At 40.4% G+C, this 13902-nt stretch overlaps 1 protein-coding gene across 2 annotated transcripts; it reads left to right on the plus strand.

The window, feature by feature from the left end:
- The first annotated feature begins 281 nt into the window (after nucleotides 1-281).
- On the plus strand, nucleotides 282-8422 carry LOC147756600 (uncharacterized). 2 transcript variants are annotated; one of them, XM_086982325.1, is made up of 4 exons: nucleotides 282-3441; nucleotides 6291-6374; nucleotides 7039-7289; nucleotides 7622-8422. In XM_086982325.1, the coding sequence occupies exons 1-3, from the start codon at nucleotides 3404-3406 to the stop codon at nucleotides 7199-7201; spliced, it is 285 nt and encodes a 94-aa protein (XP_086838451.1). In that variant the 5' UTR covers nucleotides 282-3403; the 3' UTR covers nucleotides 7202-7289; nucleotides 7622-8422. The 2 variants fall into 2 exon arrangements, with proteins under 2 accessions (XP_086838451.1, XP_086838450.1); XM_086982324.1 differs by having other exon boundaries at nucleotides 288-3441; nucleotides 6982-7289.
- Nucleotides 8423-13902: the final 5480 nt, after the last annotated feature.

Consider the following 13902-nt stretch of genomic DNA (forward strand, 5'->3'; position numbering starts at 1 on the left):
TATAGAATTGATGTAACTACATACGGTTGTTTTACTCTTCCCTTTGCCCTTTGTCGACAATATTTCAGTCTGAGTTTGTTGCAAAAAAGCGTTCAAAATGCTTGCGACATATATGCGTTTTAAACAACGAGACGATTACAGTGGATAACTTTTGGTCTTAATATATCTTATTTTTCATTCTACCATCTAAGTGATTGCATACCTAAAAAAGGATTGTTTGATGCGTTCTAGATCTGGGCATTTTTATTTATTCATATATAAAAATTCAAAACGGGGGGGGGGGGGTGTCATGCTTGAGGACCGGTTCCGCTTGCTCCTGTGTTCGAAGAAGAAAGGTTCTCAATGCGCCTCGCCAGAAAGCAAGTACTTAGCTTAGTCAAATCAGTCTCTTATGTTTCAGCCTGTGTATCAGGGGCATATCTTGTACTCTTAATGAGCTTTTCGTTTGATTCGTTCACTAGTGTAACACTATCGTTAAAAATTTTATCTGGCATCTTCAAATAACTTAAATATAATAATAAAAGCTTTGGCCAGATTTCTCATCGAAGCACGACACAATTTCGACAAGCCAATTTAATGTCTTATACAAAAGTGTAATTTATATTATGCAGTTAAGATGTTTGTGATCACAAATGAGAGGTAACATATGAAATTTAACATGACAGATGGTTAATTTGTCTTGCAAATCCCTAATTGTTGTTTATAGTGGCCGCGTGCTTATCATCTGGTTCGTCTTTAACGATGCTATATTATGACAAATATTCAGATTACGTTGTGAAAAATACACTTATAGTAGATGATTGTAACTAAAGTCTTCGTTTTAAATACATAGGCGACTCGAAATCCTGCTGTTTGCCAGTATGTTCAATGCATGTACACGTAGAATGCTTCTAGAAATATACGCCTACGATATATCATAAGTTAAAACTGCTGTTTGTATCAATGGGTTGTCGTAACCGAATTTATTGGTCCTTGGGGTATTTGTCACTTATCAGGAAAATATCTAGATGTTCAATTTCGCGTGAACCATGGGACCTGTAGGGCTCTCTAGGAAAACCCCTAGGAAACCTCTAGGAAAAAGTTTGGAATCAGATAGCACATCCGCTAAATAGGCTGGCCTTCATAATCATCCCTCGAAACTAAAGGACAGATAACCTCTTACCCTTTAACACATCTCCTTTTAAAGCACCTCTTATTAATTTACATACTGAAGTGTCGTCGAGCTCGTCTAAGCGCTACCCTGGATCACACTTCGAAAGAAATGAACAATCATTTTATTCGCCACTACAGGACATCTAGAAATGATTATTTATTTGTGTTTTAGCCTTTTTGCAATCGTAGTCAATAAATCTGCATGTTTTGCTATGAATGCTATTTAATAATGAAATAGCTAATTCCTTGTAGTTAAAAATGCAGGAACCAAGCATTTATACAGTTTGACTTCTAGTTTGTGCCCAACTGATTCTATTATAAAGACAATTTTATGTTAACTTTTTTCGAAATAATGCTGTAACCTTTTTTCGATCATGAATCTTTTGTTTTTAACAGGACTTGTTGTGTTCAGTTTTGAAACTTTTCTCTCGAAATCGTACGCCAGTTAGCCGTCCCATATATATATATATTTGAATAAGAGAATGACTATTCAATTGTTGATAAAATTTAGTTGTATTATAATTCTTACTCACAGAAGACTACCAGCGCAACGTATTTGTGTATAGGAGAAAAGTTGTGGCCCGTTTACCTTACAAAGGAGCGTTTGGGCCATTTGATATCTATTATATGTATAGACAGGCAGGATTTTGGGGCTGATAAAGATGATGGTGATTTTACTGTGGTGTAACCCGAGACCACGTATAAAAAAATTACGTAGTTAACCCATAATTCATACCGTCAACGTCTCGCCCGTTAATACGTTTGTATCTCGCTCACTCATACCGGGCGATGTTTGTCCACCCAAATCTGAACGCTATACTCGTAACAGGGGAATAATTGAACTGCCCCGGCGGAAGGTCGTCGGGTGTAATGAAATTTTCAAAACAATTGAGGGTTACGCTGAGAACAGTTGTTTGCACAATACATTTCCCCTGCTACACTCGTCGGCCTCATATATAATATGATACCCACAGTGGTGGTGAAAGCAAGCGCCATGACGGTACGATTAGGATCGATCGAAAGAGTTTCCCTAGAACCAAAGCATGCTTAATTTTTAGGTGCATCGCACCGTTGCACCCAACCATGTTAGCTGCAAAATTTTAACGAAAGTTTAAGAATTTTTCATCGTCGATGGTATGCTGACCTAATCTACTTTTGGGGAAAATCCGAGCACGTACGGTAGTCTATTGCTTTGTAGGCTATTATTGTTCAAGGGTAAACACAAGCAGGCGGTTATTATGTCCGTAGATTTGTAGAAATGAAATCCAAAGGGCTCTAGGAAGTAGTGCGAAGCACTATCCTTCACAGCGTATTCAGGGGTTCTCCGCTAGGTGTCACAATGCGAGAAAACTCCTAAATCAATTTAGCAGTAGGGTGGCAAAGAGATTACAATTAGAAACCAATGCAGACTCAATTTGTAATTCGGTCGATATGATATATATATATATATATCAGCGTAAACGTAACCGTTTGAAGGACTAGCTCAGCCTAGTGTTCATGTAATACTTAGCGTTCGTTGTCTAAATCTGTCTTTAGGTAAGGCTTGTTAGGTATGCAAACCCCTTTTGAAACATGAATCCATTCAGGGGTATTAACCGAAGTAAACCCTAGTTGATAGAGGTAATCGCTTGATGTCGTATGATTAACAAAGCATCGTTTCTTGAACCAAGTCCAGCGTAGCCATCAGGCGGTGCACCACTACATTGTCTAATTAAAAAATATTGCCAGCGAATGTTTATCTCATTTTTATACCATAATGCTCCTATTAAGCGGCAACTAAACATTGTCTTGAAGGAATTTTTCCACATAGTATTCACCGTTCAAGTGTTGCTTTTTTCCGTTACCCTTTTCATCGCACCTGATGGGTACAAAGAGCTTCGTCAACTACAAATCTACGAGGCAATATTAACCCTAAAGTCCTTATCAGTAAACTTGATCGTTTATTCTATCTTGCATGTGTGCAAGAGACTTCCGAGGGATTTATATGACGTCAGTACCCCCTTTTTTTCTACTACAGTAGTGTCTTTCAGCCACTTCCTAGCTAGATCTAACTTGTGGAGGAGACGAGTAAGTCGGCGAGTGTTTGTGATGCGCGCTTATTTCTCACGTGGATTGTGCGCCGTACGAAGATGTATTTACGCCTGTAAAACTGGCATCATTGTTAACACCGATCTAAGTTGTGCGCGATGGGGCGTCTGCTCATATACTTTAAAATACTCAATGGCCTATATAGCATATCGTAAACTCAAGGATGCTACCGCTAATGATGACAAAGGAAACTATACGCCGGTAAATACCAACCCCGATCTTGCAATTTCGATTTTGCTTGTCGTTTGAACGGAGTCCGCAGCACTCTGAAAATAAGCCCTGATTAGCCGTTCAAGTTCTATTTCAGTACAAATTTATGCCAAGCTTATATGTAATAAATACATAATATATATATATATATATATATATAACTACTAAAGCTTACCAATATCTACTGACTCTAGCGTAGCAAGAGGTTTAACCAAGTACATAGTTCTCAGCATATTTTTTCTCTGTTTTAGAAATGATCAGTGATTTCTACTAAATAACCTGATAAATTGAATCGCTAACAAGAAGATAAATACATTTTTCTAGAGCTGAAAAATGCGACGTCGTTTGGTGACTAATATCCAACCCTTTGAGTGCGTAGTAGTTGTGAACATGCGGCGCAGTAAAATGTTGCAGATTAACAAGCCGGCTTGTTAAAGGCACGTGTAAAGCTACCTGTCTGCTCTTGCTCTACCTGTAAAATTCACAAGGCTCACAGGTTGTAACACGTTCCTTTTTTTAGATCAAATACCGATCTTCCAAGGACAAAAATTAGGTTAAAGGAATCTACTTGATTTTGGAATGCGTCTTCTTACGTTTCTCGTGCGCCTTTCTGGAGTTCGTGAACGCCACGAATATAAAGGCAGGTGAATGCCCGCGAAAACATAGTGTGCCCCAAATGAGCGCTACCTCATTTCACTGTATCAGTGAAACTCGTTTAAAGGTACCTGTCGGTAGACCTGGCCCTATCCGTAGACCTCGTATACCAATAATAAAGTGCTTTTTTGTTCAAAGAAGAGCAGCAGTGTTCGATCGTTGTAGACCGCATATTCTTGATATGGCGACATGAGATAATTATTTTTTTTGTGCAGTTGCGTTTGGAGGTACACTAATGGCACTACCACGTTTGTAAAGGGGGCAAGAAGCGAACGCGGTGTTACGTGACGTCTTCAATGCTGCCTACGCTGCAAGAACAATCACTACCGGTCACTATGATCCGATGAGAGAATAACAATCCAAATGTTCGATTTTCAATGACTTGCTTGTGGGTCGTTTTTCTGCACATTGTCCAATAGGTCCTAGGCAAGTCTACTGTAGTCCAGAATAAACTATTTGTTTTTTGTGTCACCTGCTATAAGAAAATATTTGCGCTGATTGTAAGCTAGGTACTACTTCGAAACCGTACGGAAAAGCCGAACGCGGTGTGGTCAAAACACCTGTGAAAATGTTTGACCATTCTGAACTGTTATTAGAGATGCAACTGCTCCTTACCAAGTCGTTCCCCTTACCCATCGTAATTTTCGTCTAAAATCAGGCAAATGTTTACTGCTGTCAGAAAAAGAGTTTTGCACGGTGGCGCGTTTGGTTGTAATTTTGTACTGTGAATCGATGTTACATCTGTTCTGAATAAGAACGAGTACAATGTCTAGGTGCGGGCTTTTTGCAAAGGTATCTGCGAAAATCGGTACTACATTACCGAGAGACTTCGAAGGAATTATCCCTGGCGTACCTCTGGTCGGCGTCACCGTTCCTTCATTGAGTGAGAGGTTTTGCAATGTGACAATAACATAGAACAAGTCAACGATCGAACGCAATATAATTACCTTGGAGGAAACTCGTTTTGAAATGATGTGCCCATCCATTCAATATCTGTAGCGTCCTGGTATACGATGTCAGACGAAACTTACAAGTTTTGCAGGATGTAGTTTCAAAACACAGTGTAGGTATCGACGCATTAGTGATGTAAACCGTAAAGTGATCTTCCTTCTTCATAGTTGGAAGCTATGAGATTCGCTTTCGGCGGGTGGACAAAATCCACGTAACTTCCGCCAAGTAAGTGAAGACCTTATACATTTAGCTACCGTTGGTTAATCAAGTTTTGATTGTTTTCGCACTTCTCAATAATTTCGAACTGCTGCTTTTCATTTTTACATCGAAGTCCTGCCACACATAAATGCACCGCTGAAGCTCGCAACTTCAATTTCACTTACGCCATCGTGTGGGCTGATCGACTTGAATAACTTGGACACTGATAAAAGCATCCCCTCACGCGTACTCTTGACTAACGACTAATGACGAAAATAAACGTTCGAGATGAAAATCTATCGGCATCCTTTAGTAGTAATCTGATTGAATACGCAGGTATTTAGCTCTATAAAACAAAGTAGCCTAAGTCATCCAACATAGTCTACATTAGTCAGCGTGATAGCGATGTGACGACGGTGTTAGGCTGAACTATAAATAGACTCGATTGTTCGCCTAGCGTTTCACTCTGATTCTGATAACAAATTGCTTCACTTTGCACGATTTTTTTTTCGGTCTCAGTTAATACGTGTATTTTCTTCAAATCTGGTGTTAAACAACAACTTGTCCAGCTGCACTTTTGAAGCATTCTTTGTTCTTAAAATGTACGGTCGCTAATTTAATTTGCGCGGAATCGGATGTCTTCCACTCAAGCACGCGTCGAGTGGTCTTCGCCATGTGTGGCTGATGGTCTTACGAGACCACGAGTGGTCTTAGAGGAGAGTGACCTGGTCCTGTTATTCGGGTCTCTTCTGTGGAATAGCTTGATTCAATTAATGTAACACGGCCATATACAAATTCTTATTGACAGTCTTGCTTTTTTAAACATTTTCCACTCGGATGCCTCTAGTTCCACCAAACACGAGGAAGTCATTATATTTTTGAAGTGGAGACATAGCTTAGCTCGAAGCTTAGGCTTTTCTTCCAAAGCTGTCCATTCCTTTACCTGCTTCACATTCACTTGGAGATATATCTTTTTATCGCCTGTAACAATTGTATACAGAAATCTCTCATTTTGTCTGCGTATTGCTCGGTGTCAGGCAAGATGTTCGGCGACGATGGAAAACCGTGTTTTTCTGCACCCTTCGTTCAGCCTGTGATACACCCAAGCCTATAATGTTTAGGTAAGCTCCATAGATTAAGGCGCTTGTTGATAGTCAAATAACTATAGTTCATTTCCTTGGCAAAATCAAGCGTTGTCCTTGTGCTTTCTCATCGACCTCAAATAAGATCGAGCCGCGGGAGTGCATCCTTCAGCCTTAGGGTCGCATTATTGAATCCCGCAAAACCACTTGTGAGTTGTCCTCTCAAATACAAGACCTGCACCCCACACGGCAAAACTATTTGGGCAGTCTTTGGACCTCGGCAAACAGCGAAATATAAGTGACGTTAAAAATCCACTGTTTTTTGTTGCAAGCAATGCCCAAATACGGAATCTGAATTCAGCGAATAATTCCGTTTACTTACGGGCTAATGGAAGAAAGAGAGCACTTTTGAACGGTGTAAAAGGAACGAGAATATTAAAAAATTGTCTTTATCTGTGTTGTAGCCTCGTACACATGTAACTTGCCACAAAAGATACCATTATTAGCAGAAAGCAATACGAAAAAGTTAACGACAAATTTATTTGAGATCAGTTCATGTCCAGGATAATAGTTTGTACAATATATATATAATCTCAGCGACATGTCCTGATTTGGAATTCGTATTTCTGCCATGTTTGAATCCAAGACCGTGGCCATTACTATGCAGCTACGTTTGTTTGGCGAGATCGTTGTGTGTTTGCAGGCCTGGTACCGCTCGACTCGTAAGCGGAGAATGTGTGCCAATCGCCTTGCAGAACCCCAGCCCCACCCCAAAATGGATGCTGGCTTTCAGAACCACTGTATCAGCGGTTTCAGCGTCGCGGATCGCCAATTCGGAAGTATCAACTAAAGCATTTGATAAGTGAACGCAGGGGATGCTCGCGACGGTTCAGTGTCGAGTATTTTTGGAATAAACATTTACCACTCTTAGATACGTCGTCAACTTAAAACAAGGTAGGTTTAATTACTTTTGTGACAATTAAGTGTTGCTTGAATGTTAACCAAATCGAGAAATTACGCTGATTTACAGTCATATAATTTACGCAAATTCATATATTTACTAAAATTATGATAGCTCTGCACATTAAACCTAACATTTTACGCTAGACGGTTTGATGCTTCATTCCATTGTTTCCCGTTTACATAAAGACAAATAACTGGCCAACGTTAGCCTTAGAAGCAGCGTTCTGTTTTGAGCCGCCATGAAATTACATTTGCCGATCTCGATCCTTTGTAACTAAAATTCGTCTCGATGAATCATGTGTGTGTTTGTTTGTTAAATATAGGTCGTAGGATCCGGCGTAGGCACACTTCATCTCGTGCTAGAAGCCAGCCGTCTGAAGAAATGTCCAACGGCCTAGGTAGTGGACGTAGAATACGAAAAACAATTTCCAAGTTCAGATTTTCTTAATATGACAGTTTTTTTTTTTTTTTTTTTTTTTTTGGCACTACATACATTACAAGGATCAATTAGCTTAGCATCGTACATACATAATAGGGCGATTTGGTACAATGTATGTACATATAAGTGGCTCTCGACGGAGTACTCAATGTTTGCTAGCTGGCTAGATTTCTACCAACGTGTTGTACTGATTCGTGTACTAAATACGTGTTACGGGTTACGGGGCACCAAACTGTGAACAATAATCAGTAAGTCATTGCCATTCGTAGTCTAAACGCTAGGCAAAGCTGCTAAAAATCATACCTAACCCACCAAATCGTAATCTGCTTCACTTTCGAACCAGACATCAATAGTAATGAGCAAATATGTGTGCGGTTTCTGCTCTGCAAAAATCAATGCAATATTACTTATATCTTGTCTTATTAGAGATCACAGTAAAAAAGGGCCATTTTTTAACAGTTTACATTTATGAAACTTATTGTTTAGGAGTGCTGAGCTCCCTAGATGCGTTTCCGATTTGAAAATAGGCATTTGCTTTAGTAAACATTAAACAATGTTCCCTATAGCAGACCTACAAATGTATGTTGGGAGTATGACCTATATGACGGTACGGTGATATATTTGGATATATTGAGGCTGCTTAGCTAACAATAAAGCTGTTCCTCCACTTCGTCACACCTTCGTAGTTACAGCTCGTTTTACCTTAGCAGAACAACACCGTTTGTGATCTTCGAAAAAAATATTTGCTAGTGGAACTAAATAGGATTCGTTTTGTCGTGGTCGCTCTCCTGGCCACAGGCCTCCTTTTCGAGGTGACAAAAAGAACACAGTTTACAACTAAGTATATACAGGTGTGTACTTGAATCATAGCAAACTTTATCGACGCCCCCTGTTAAGATACAAGGACATGGTTAAACCCTTATATTTACCACACCTATAAGAGTACTTTCAATTATCATCACAAAACTATATAACTGGGTTATTGAAGGAGAGCAAATGGCCAACTACTAGTTATTTCTAATGAATCAACAATTTGATATAGTGAAATTCTGTCTGAAAGGTTAGAAAAAGATGGAACTCAAATAGTATCCGTAACCGATACCGGATAGTTGTCAGCTGCAGAAGCATATGTTTGTGTAAGGTAGCAGCACTGAGTAAAACGGAAAAAGAATTTACCTGTCAAACGATTTCGTAAACTCAACGTCCATCGAAACCACTACTTAAGAAGAAGTTCTGCAAATGTGAAAGTAAGTAAGTAAGTAAGTATTTTATAATACAAATAATATTTAACGAACCAAATGGTGTAACGGTAACCGTTCGCAGCCTTTTGAACTAACTTCAAAAATTTTTGTTTTAGCAGGTAGATTGTGAGTCAGCAGATTACACTAGTTGACCTAAGTAAGGACTATCCATTACCTGCAATTGTATTATTCGTATACTGGCAAAATACAATGGCCTACGTCACACTCTAGCGAAGCGGTGAGATCACCGATAAAATTAGTGAAATAACTGTGCGTCCTGTTTGAAAAGTTTATTCCCTATTCAAAGTGCGTCGCAACTAATGGCATCATTTTGTCCTGCATATATCTATCTGAATTAGAAACCACTGTACGATTTTATATTCTATGCAGATACATAAAGTGTTATAGATACTTTCTAAATCTACTTTCTGCACTACCCTTACACGACAGCTTCTCTTACTTCGTTTCGCAATGTACGTAATAGACTCTTTAAAGTGACAGGTGTATCAGCGGAATGGAGCGTTTTTAGAAGACGTTACTAGCTCAGAAGTACATGTGCCTTCCGTAAACCTTGTCGGCCAGGTCTGCAAACGGGCAAATGATATTATTGCGAAGAAAGTGGGTCAAGAGAACGCGAGGATGTCGATATTTTCGCCCTCTGTATCACGGCTTTGACAGAAGAGGGGACGGTACAGTTGGAGAGGGTATGGCTGGGGAAACTCCCTACAACATTGCCAGAAGAACAAAGCTTTTTTTTAGGCGTAAGAATCCTGACAAACGAGAGGGGCAGGAGCCAGAAATGTTCACTCAAGAGCTATCGAAGTTTTAGAAGAGCTATCGAAGAACGAGTTTAAACCACAAACCCAGCCTGATCAACCGGACCTCCAGAGCCGGACTGTTCCAGCAACCGGGTCAGCTTCAAAAGGGCGAATCAATGCCACCGTTAAAGAATTTCCAATAGAAGTGGCAGCACTAAGCTAAACACTCGCACTACGATGACCCGTCCCCAGCAGTCGAGGACTTTTTAAAGCGGGTTTTGGCAGTATTAGCGACTGGAGAACCGATTCGAGTACTCAATGCTTTGAATCACCGCAGCCGCTCGGGAGGATGGTCACGGAGTTTGTAGCGACGCCCGACCTGAGGAGACGCTAAGAATTACACCGTGGAGCTGTGAGGGGGCTGCAACTGAGCAGTATAGGTATTCTTTAACTAACGAAGATTTGGGCAACTAACCCTATTAAATAGGACGACCTTACGCCGTGCCTAGTGAAGAGTAACGTCATTGCCTTACGCAGCCAGAAACTAAGTCTCGTAGCAGCTTATGTTCGGCTAGCTAATCCGAATCAAAGTACCTACCGGTGGAGAAATTTTTTAGAGGACTAGAAACGCTGCCTTCTTATTCTGCCTCTCCAATCATTGCGACAATCCAGCGACTTTAAACGCCGACCACCACCAGTCAAACCCGAGCCGCACTAATACCTTTCGAAACGCACTTGCGGACTATTGTCGCTGGGTAGTTAATTGCGAAAGGGTATAGTTTCAGGGTGAGAATCATTCACTTCCAGAGGGGTAAGCATTTGTGCTCGCATATCGGGGGCAATAGTCCCAACTGTACGAGCTGATCTTCGCGCGGGCTGTCAGACGCCGAGCTGCGTTGCGATGCCTACAAATAGCCAAGTTCCTAGAAAGCGTCCGTGTGTTTTACATAATGTATACTGAAACTTATGCTCAGCGTTCTTTACAGCCCACAGTGCAGGCTTTCCAGTCCCCCGCAAACATAAGCCATGATTCAACTGTACTTGCAGCCTTACCTGAAGGGCTGAGATCGTTCTTGAGATTTCTGGCCGAGGTGCAGCCCAATTTCTACCTTTTGGTTTCCGTTTTTAGGACGATCTGTCGAAATTCGTATGCTTCAGATGCAGAACGTGGCTAACGCACCTCGGCAGCTTTTACCCAATTAGTTCCTCGGCCGTCATAAATCACTTCTCGGAGATGTTTGTGTTAAAGGTTACGATACCGCGCGCGGTGCGCCTTTTTTTCACAGCGTGAGAAAAACTGGTCTTAATTGAACGAGATATCCTTCTACAAAACTTCACAACGTGGGATATAGTACAGGGTCCTAGGAGTCTAGGTAACAAAAAAACCGCCGGTCTAGATAAGGCCTGCAATGAGCATATCAAATGCGCTAGACAGCACTGTTAAATAAATATTTACGTATTGGTACACTCCCAGTGTACCCCCCATATTGTTAGTGATTCTTAAAGGAAATAGTCACCTAATCGTGTCATCATCATCGCGGGGAATAGCGATGGAAAGCGTTTCCTATAAGCCGCTCTCTGGCTCGCTATCTAAGAGACTGAACAGCAATTTGGGAAGCGTACATATCATCTCAACGGAGCAACATGGGTTCCGAAAAGAACGCTCTACAGAAATAGCGTATAAGATCCCGATGGCTGGCGTCAAGAGAGCATCGACCACGTCGCGCTGTCCGCTATACGCAATATTCGTCGACTTCAAGGTGGCTTTTAACTCAGCGCCTAGGAACAAAATTATGCCCACGCTAGCCGAGTTAGGTCCCTGTAGAAAAGTGGTCAACCTTCTTGCTGCGATTCTGTAGAAGAATAGAAGAACTATCAAAGCAAAGCGGCCGAAATTGCGCCTTTTACGCAGACAACTAGCTTGGCTTAGAGGCTTAGTTTAAGCATTCTCTTATTCTCCATCTTGTTGAAGAACCTCTAATAGTAATATAATATGTATATGTATATATATAATATAATATAATTAATAATAATAATAAATGACCTAATAGGAGGACTCAAATCATTGTATGCAGACGACTTAGTGATATACGGATCCGATAGGTTCCAAGCGTAGTAAACTTTAACCCGGTATTTACAGATTTGGCATTGACTGTGAGCCTGACCTGATCTGAGGCAATAAAGTCCAAAAGGTCAGGTAGGACGACGGCTTCTACCTCAACAAATTGCCTATTAACTATGTTAATTGGCTTTTATTTTTAAGGTTGCGTTTCGGTAAAAGTTTCATTGCGCGTAGGTTACCGAAATGTGCAGGAAGCCAGTGTTGGGCGATCAGATCGCTTCCTCGCCTGTTCTTACCTCGTTTGTCCTTCAAATAGCTCCAAGCGCAACATATGATTTGAAAAAAACCTTACAGTGAGAACCTCGACCAGTTAAATCACGCTAAAGCCCGCTTCCTCAAAATAGCCGTAAGTAGTAACACAAAACCGCCTCATGTAGCGATTTACTATTCAAAAGCCTCCTTCACCGCCTCAAGTCTACAACAATCAAATTGCTCAAAATCAACCTTAGGGTAACTAGGAGCGAAAAATTTACGGGGATTGATGGACCTTTCTATGCGTCGATTGCGATGGGGAACAACGAATGCAAAGGTAAGGAACACATGTTGTTACTTGCTTTGCCGTGCATGGGTTCCACCATAGATTCCGTTCAAAAAAACGGGTTTCCGCAAACTTGATTATATGTGCAGGTATTCGACGTGACAGGTGTCGTGCCGTTCATTGTTCCTTGACACCATCTTTAACACATTTAGCAGATATCCTAAATTAGTTCTTTGAACTTAACAAGACTTGGTTAACCCATATGGCACAGAGCGTTTTGAGTGATTCTACGTACCCATTTCATTGCTGCGATATTATGTTGTTGTGACGTATATAGTTGAGTTTTTGGTTGAATGTTATTTTACGTCCGGCATCACCAGTGGGCATTACTTCAGAAGATTAGACCGTTTCAGCAAAAAACAAGGTGTGTCTACATTTGGATTTGCACCTATACCGCCACGTGTCCGTGAGATTACGATACAAACAACTTATTAATTGCGCTGTCAGAGGAACTTAAGATTCTTGACTACCATAAGCAAAGGCAAGTAAATGAAATACAAGTGTAATAGATTGTTTAAGTTGAGGAAACAGAACCATGCCTAATTTGATGTTAAGCCGTTGAAGTTAAAATTAAATAGATAGACACGCATTTTAGTCTACCGTCCCAGGCGCGTAAGTTTCATCGAATCTAAATTGATTCTTATGGATTGATGCAACAAGACACAGAAGCAAGCGACAAGCTCACGCTAACGAACTATATCTCTGAAGCCAACTGAAAGTGAAGTCGTTCTCTGGGGACTATCTAGTCGTTATCAGAACTGCAATACTCAATTATATCGTTATTATGGTAACGCGTTGCATCTACACAAGAGTGCAGGGGATCTAAATCTCTATAATTTCGAACGAACACTAGAATTCTACCTGAAATTCGAACGCCGTGAAAAAAAACAGAAGATATAATAATGGTATTAGAAAGAAGGCAATCATTTCTGTTTAGTGCTATACGTGCGAGTCTGTATCACCTCATCCGTAATATTCAACTTAACTTGGGTAGAACAGCGGGGGGCGGCTGTTCGTTTTAACTTGTTCAATGAAGGAACAACTTGAATCTTACATACATTTTCGTTGTAAAGAACTTGTAACTAGGGGAGCAATTGCATATAGCCCCCAAATGATCATGGTTCGTGTAGGCCATTTTTAAAAGAATTATTAAAGTCCTTACATCATAGCCTGTCGACTAAGCATATTTTATTCTTCGAATCGGTTCCCATACTTATGTCGAATTTGTATATTGTTCGAATGATAGTCACTATTTTAGCTTCGCGAATACTCGTATGACAGACGATTCAAGTAACTTCGTTTGTCGTTTCAAGTTACAACTTCAATGATTTCCTTTAAGTGTAAAAGCAATGGCAGACTATTATGAGCGCGCACCAATCTATTTCATTACATACCAATACCATTAAGCTATAACGCCGATGGTACTAATGGCTATATTTCATACGTTGTGTGTTTGTTATTATCTTATTCCACAACAGAACAGTGACGTTTTTGATGCTAAATTAT

The sequence above is a fragment of the Varroa destructor genome, unplaced genomic scaffold (genome assembly GCF_002443255.2).
Source record: "Varroa destructor unplaced genomic scaffold, Vdes_3.0 BEIS01000003.1, whole genome shotgun sequence".
In the NCBI taxonomy this organism is placed as follows: Eukaryota; Metazoa; Arthropoda; class Arachnida; order Mesostigmata; family Varroidae; genus Varroa; species Varroa destructor.

What these genes read in the sequence shown, in the direction of transcription:
- LOC147756600 (XM_086982324.1), top strand. Translation starts at nt 3,404, where the DNA reads ATGCTACCGCTAATGATGACAAAGGAAACTATACGCCG. An exon ending in ACAAAGGAAACTATACGCCG is followed by an intron (nt 3,442 to 6,290) that starts GTAAATACCAAC and finishes GCTCGGTGTCAG; the next exon opens with GCAAGATGTTCGGCGACGAT. An exon ending in CCCAAGCCTATAATGTTTAG is followed by an intron (nt 6,375 to 6,981) that starts GTAAGCTCCATA and finishes TTTGAATCCAAG; the next exon opens with ACCGTGGCCATTACTATGCA.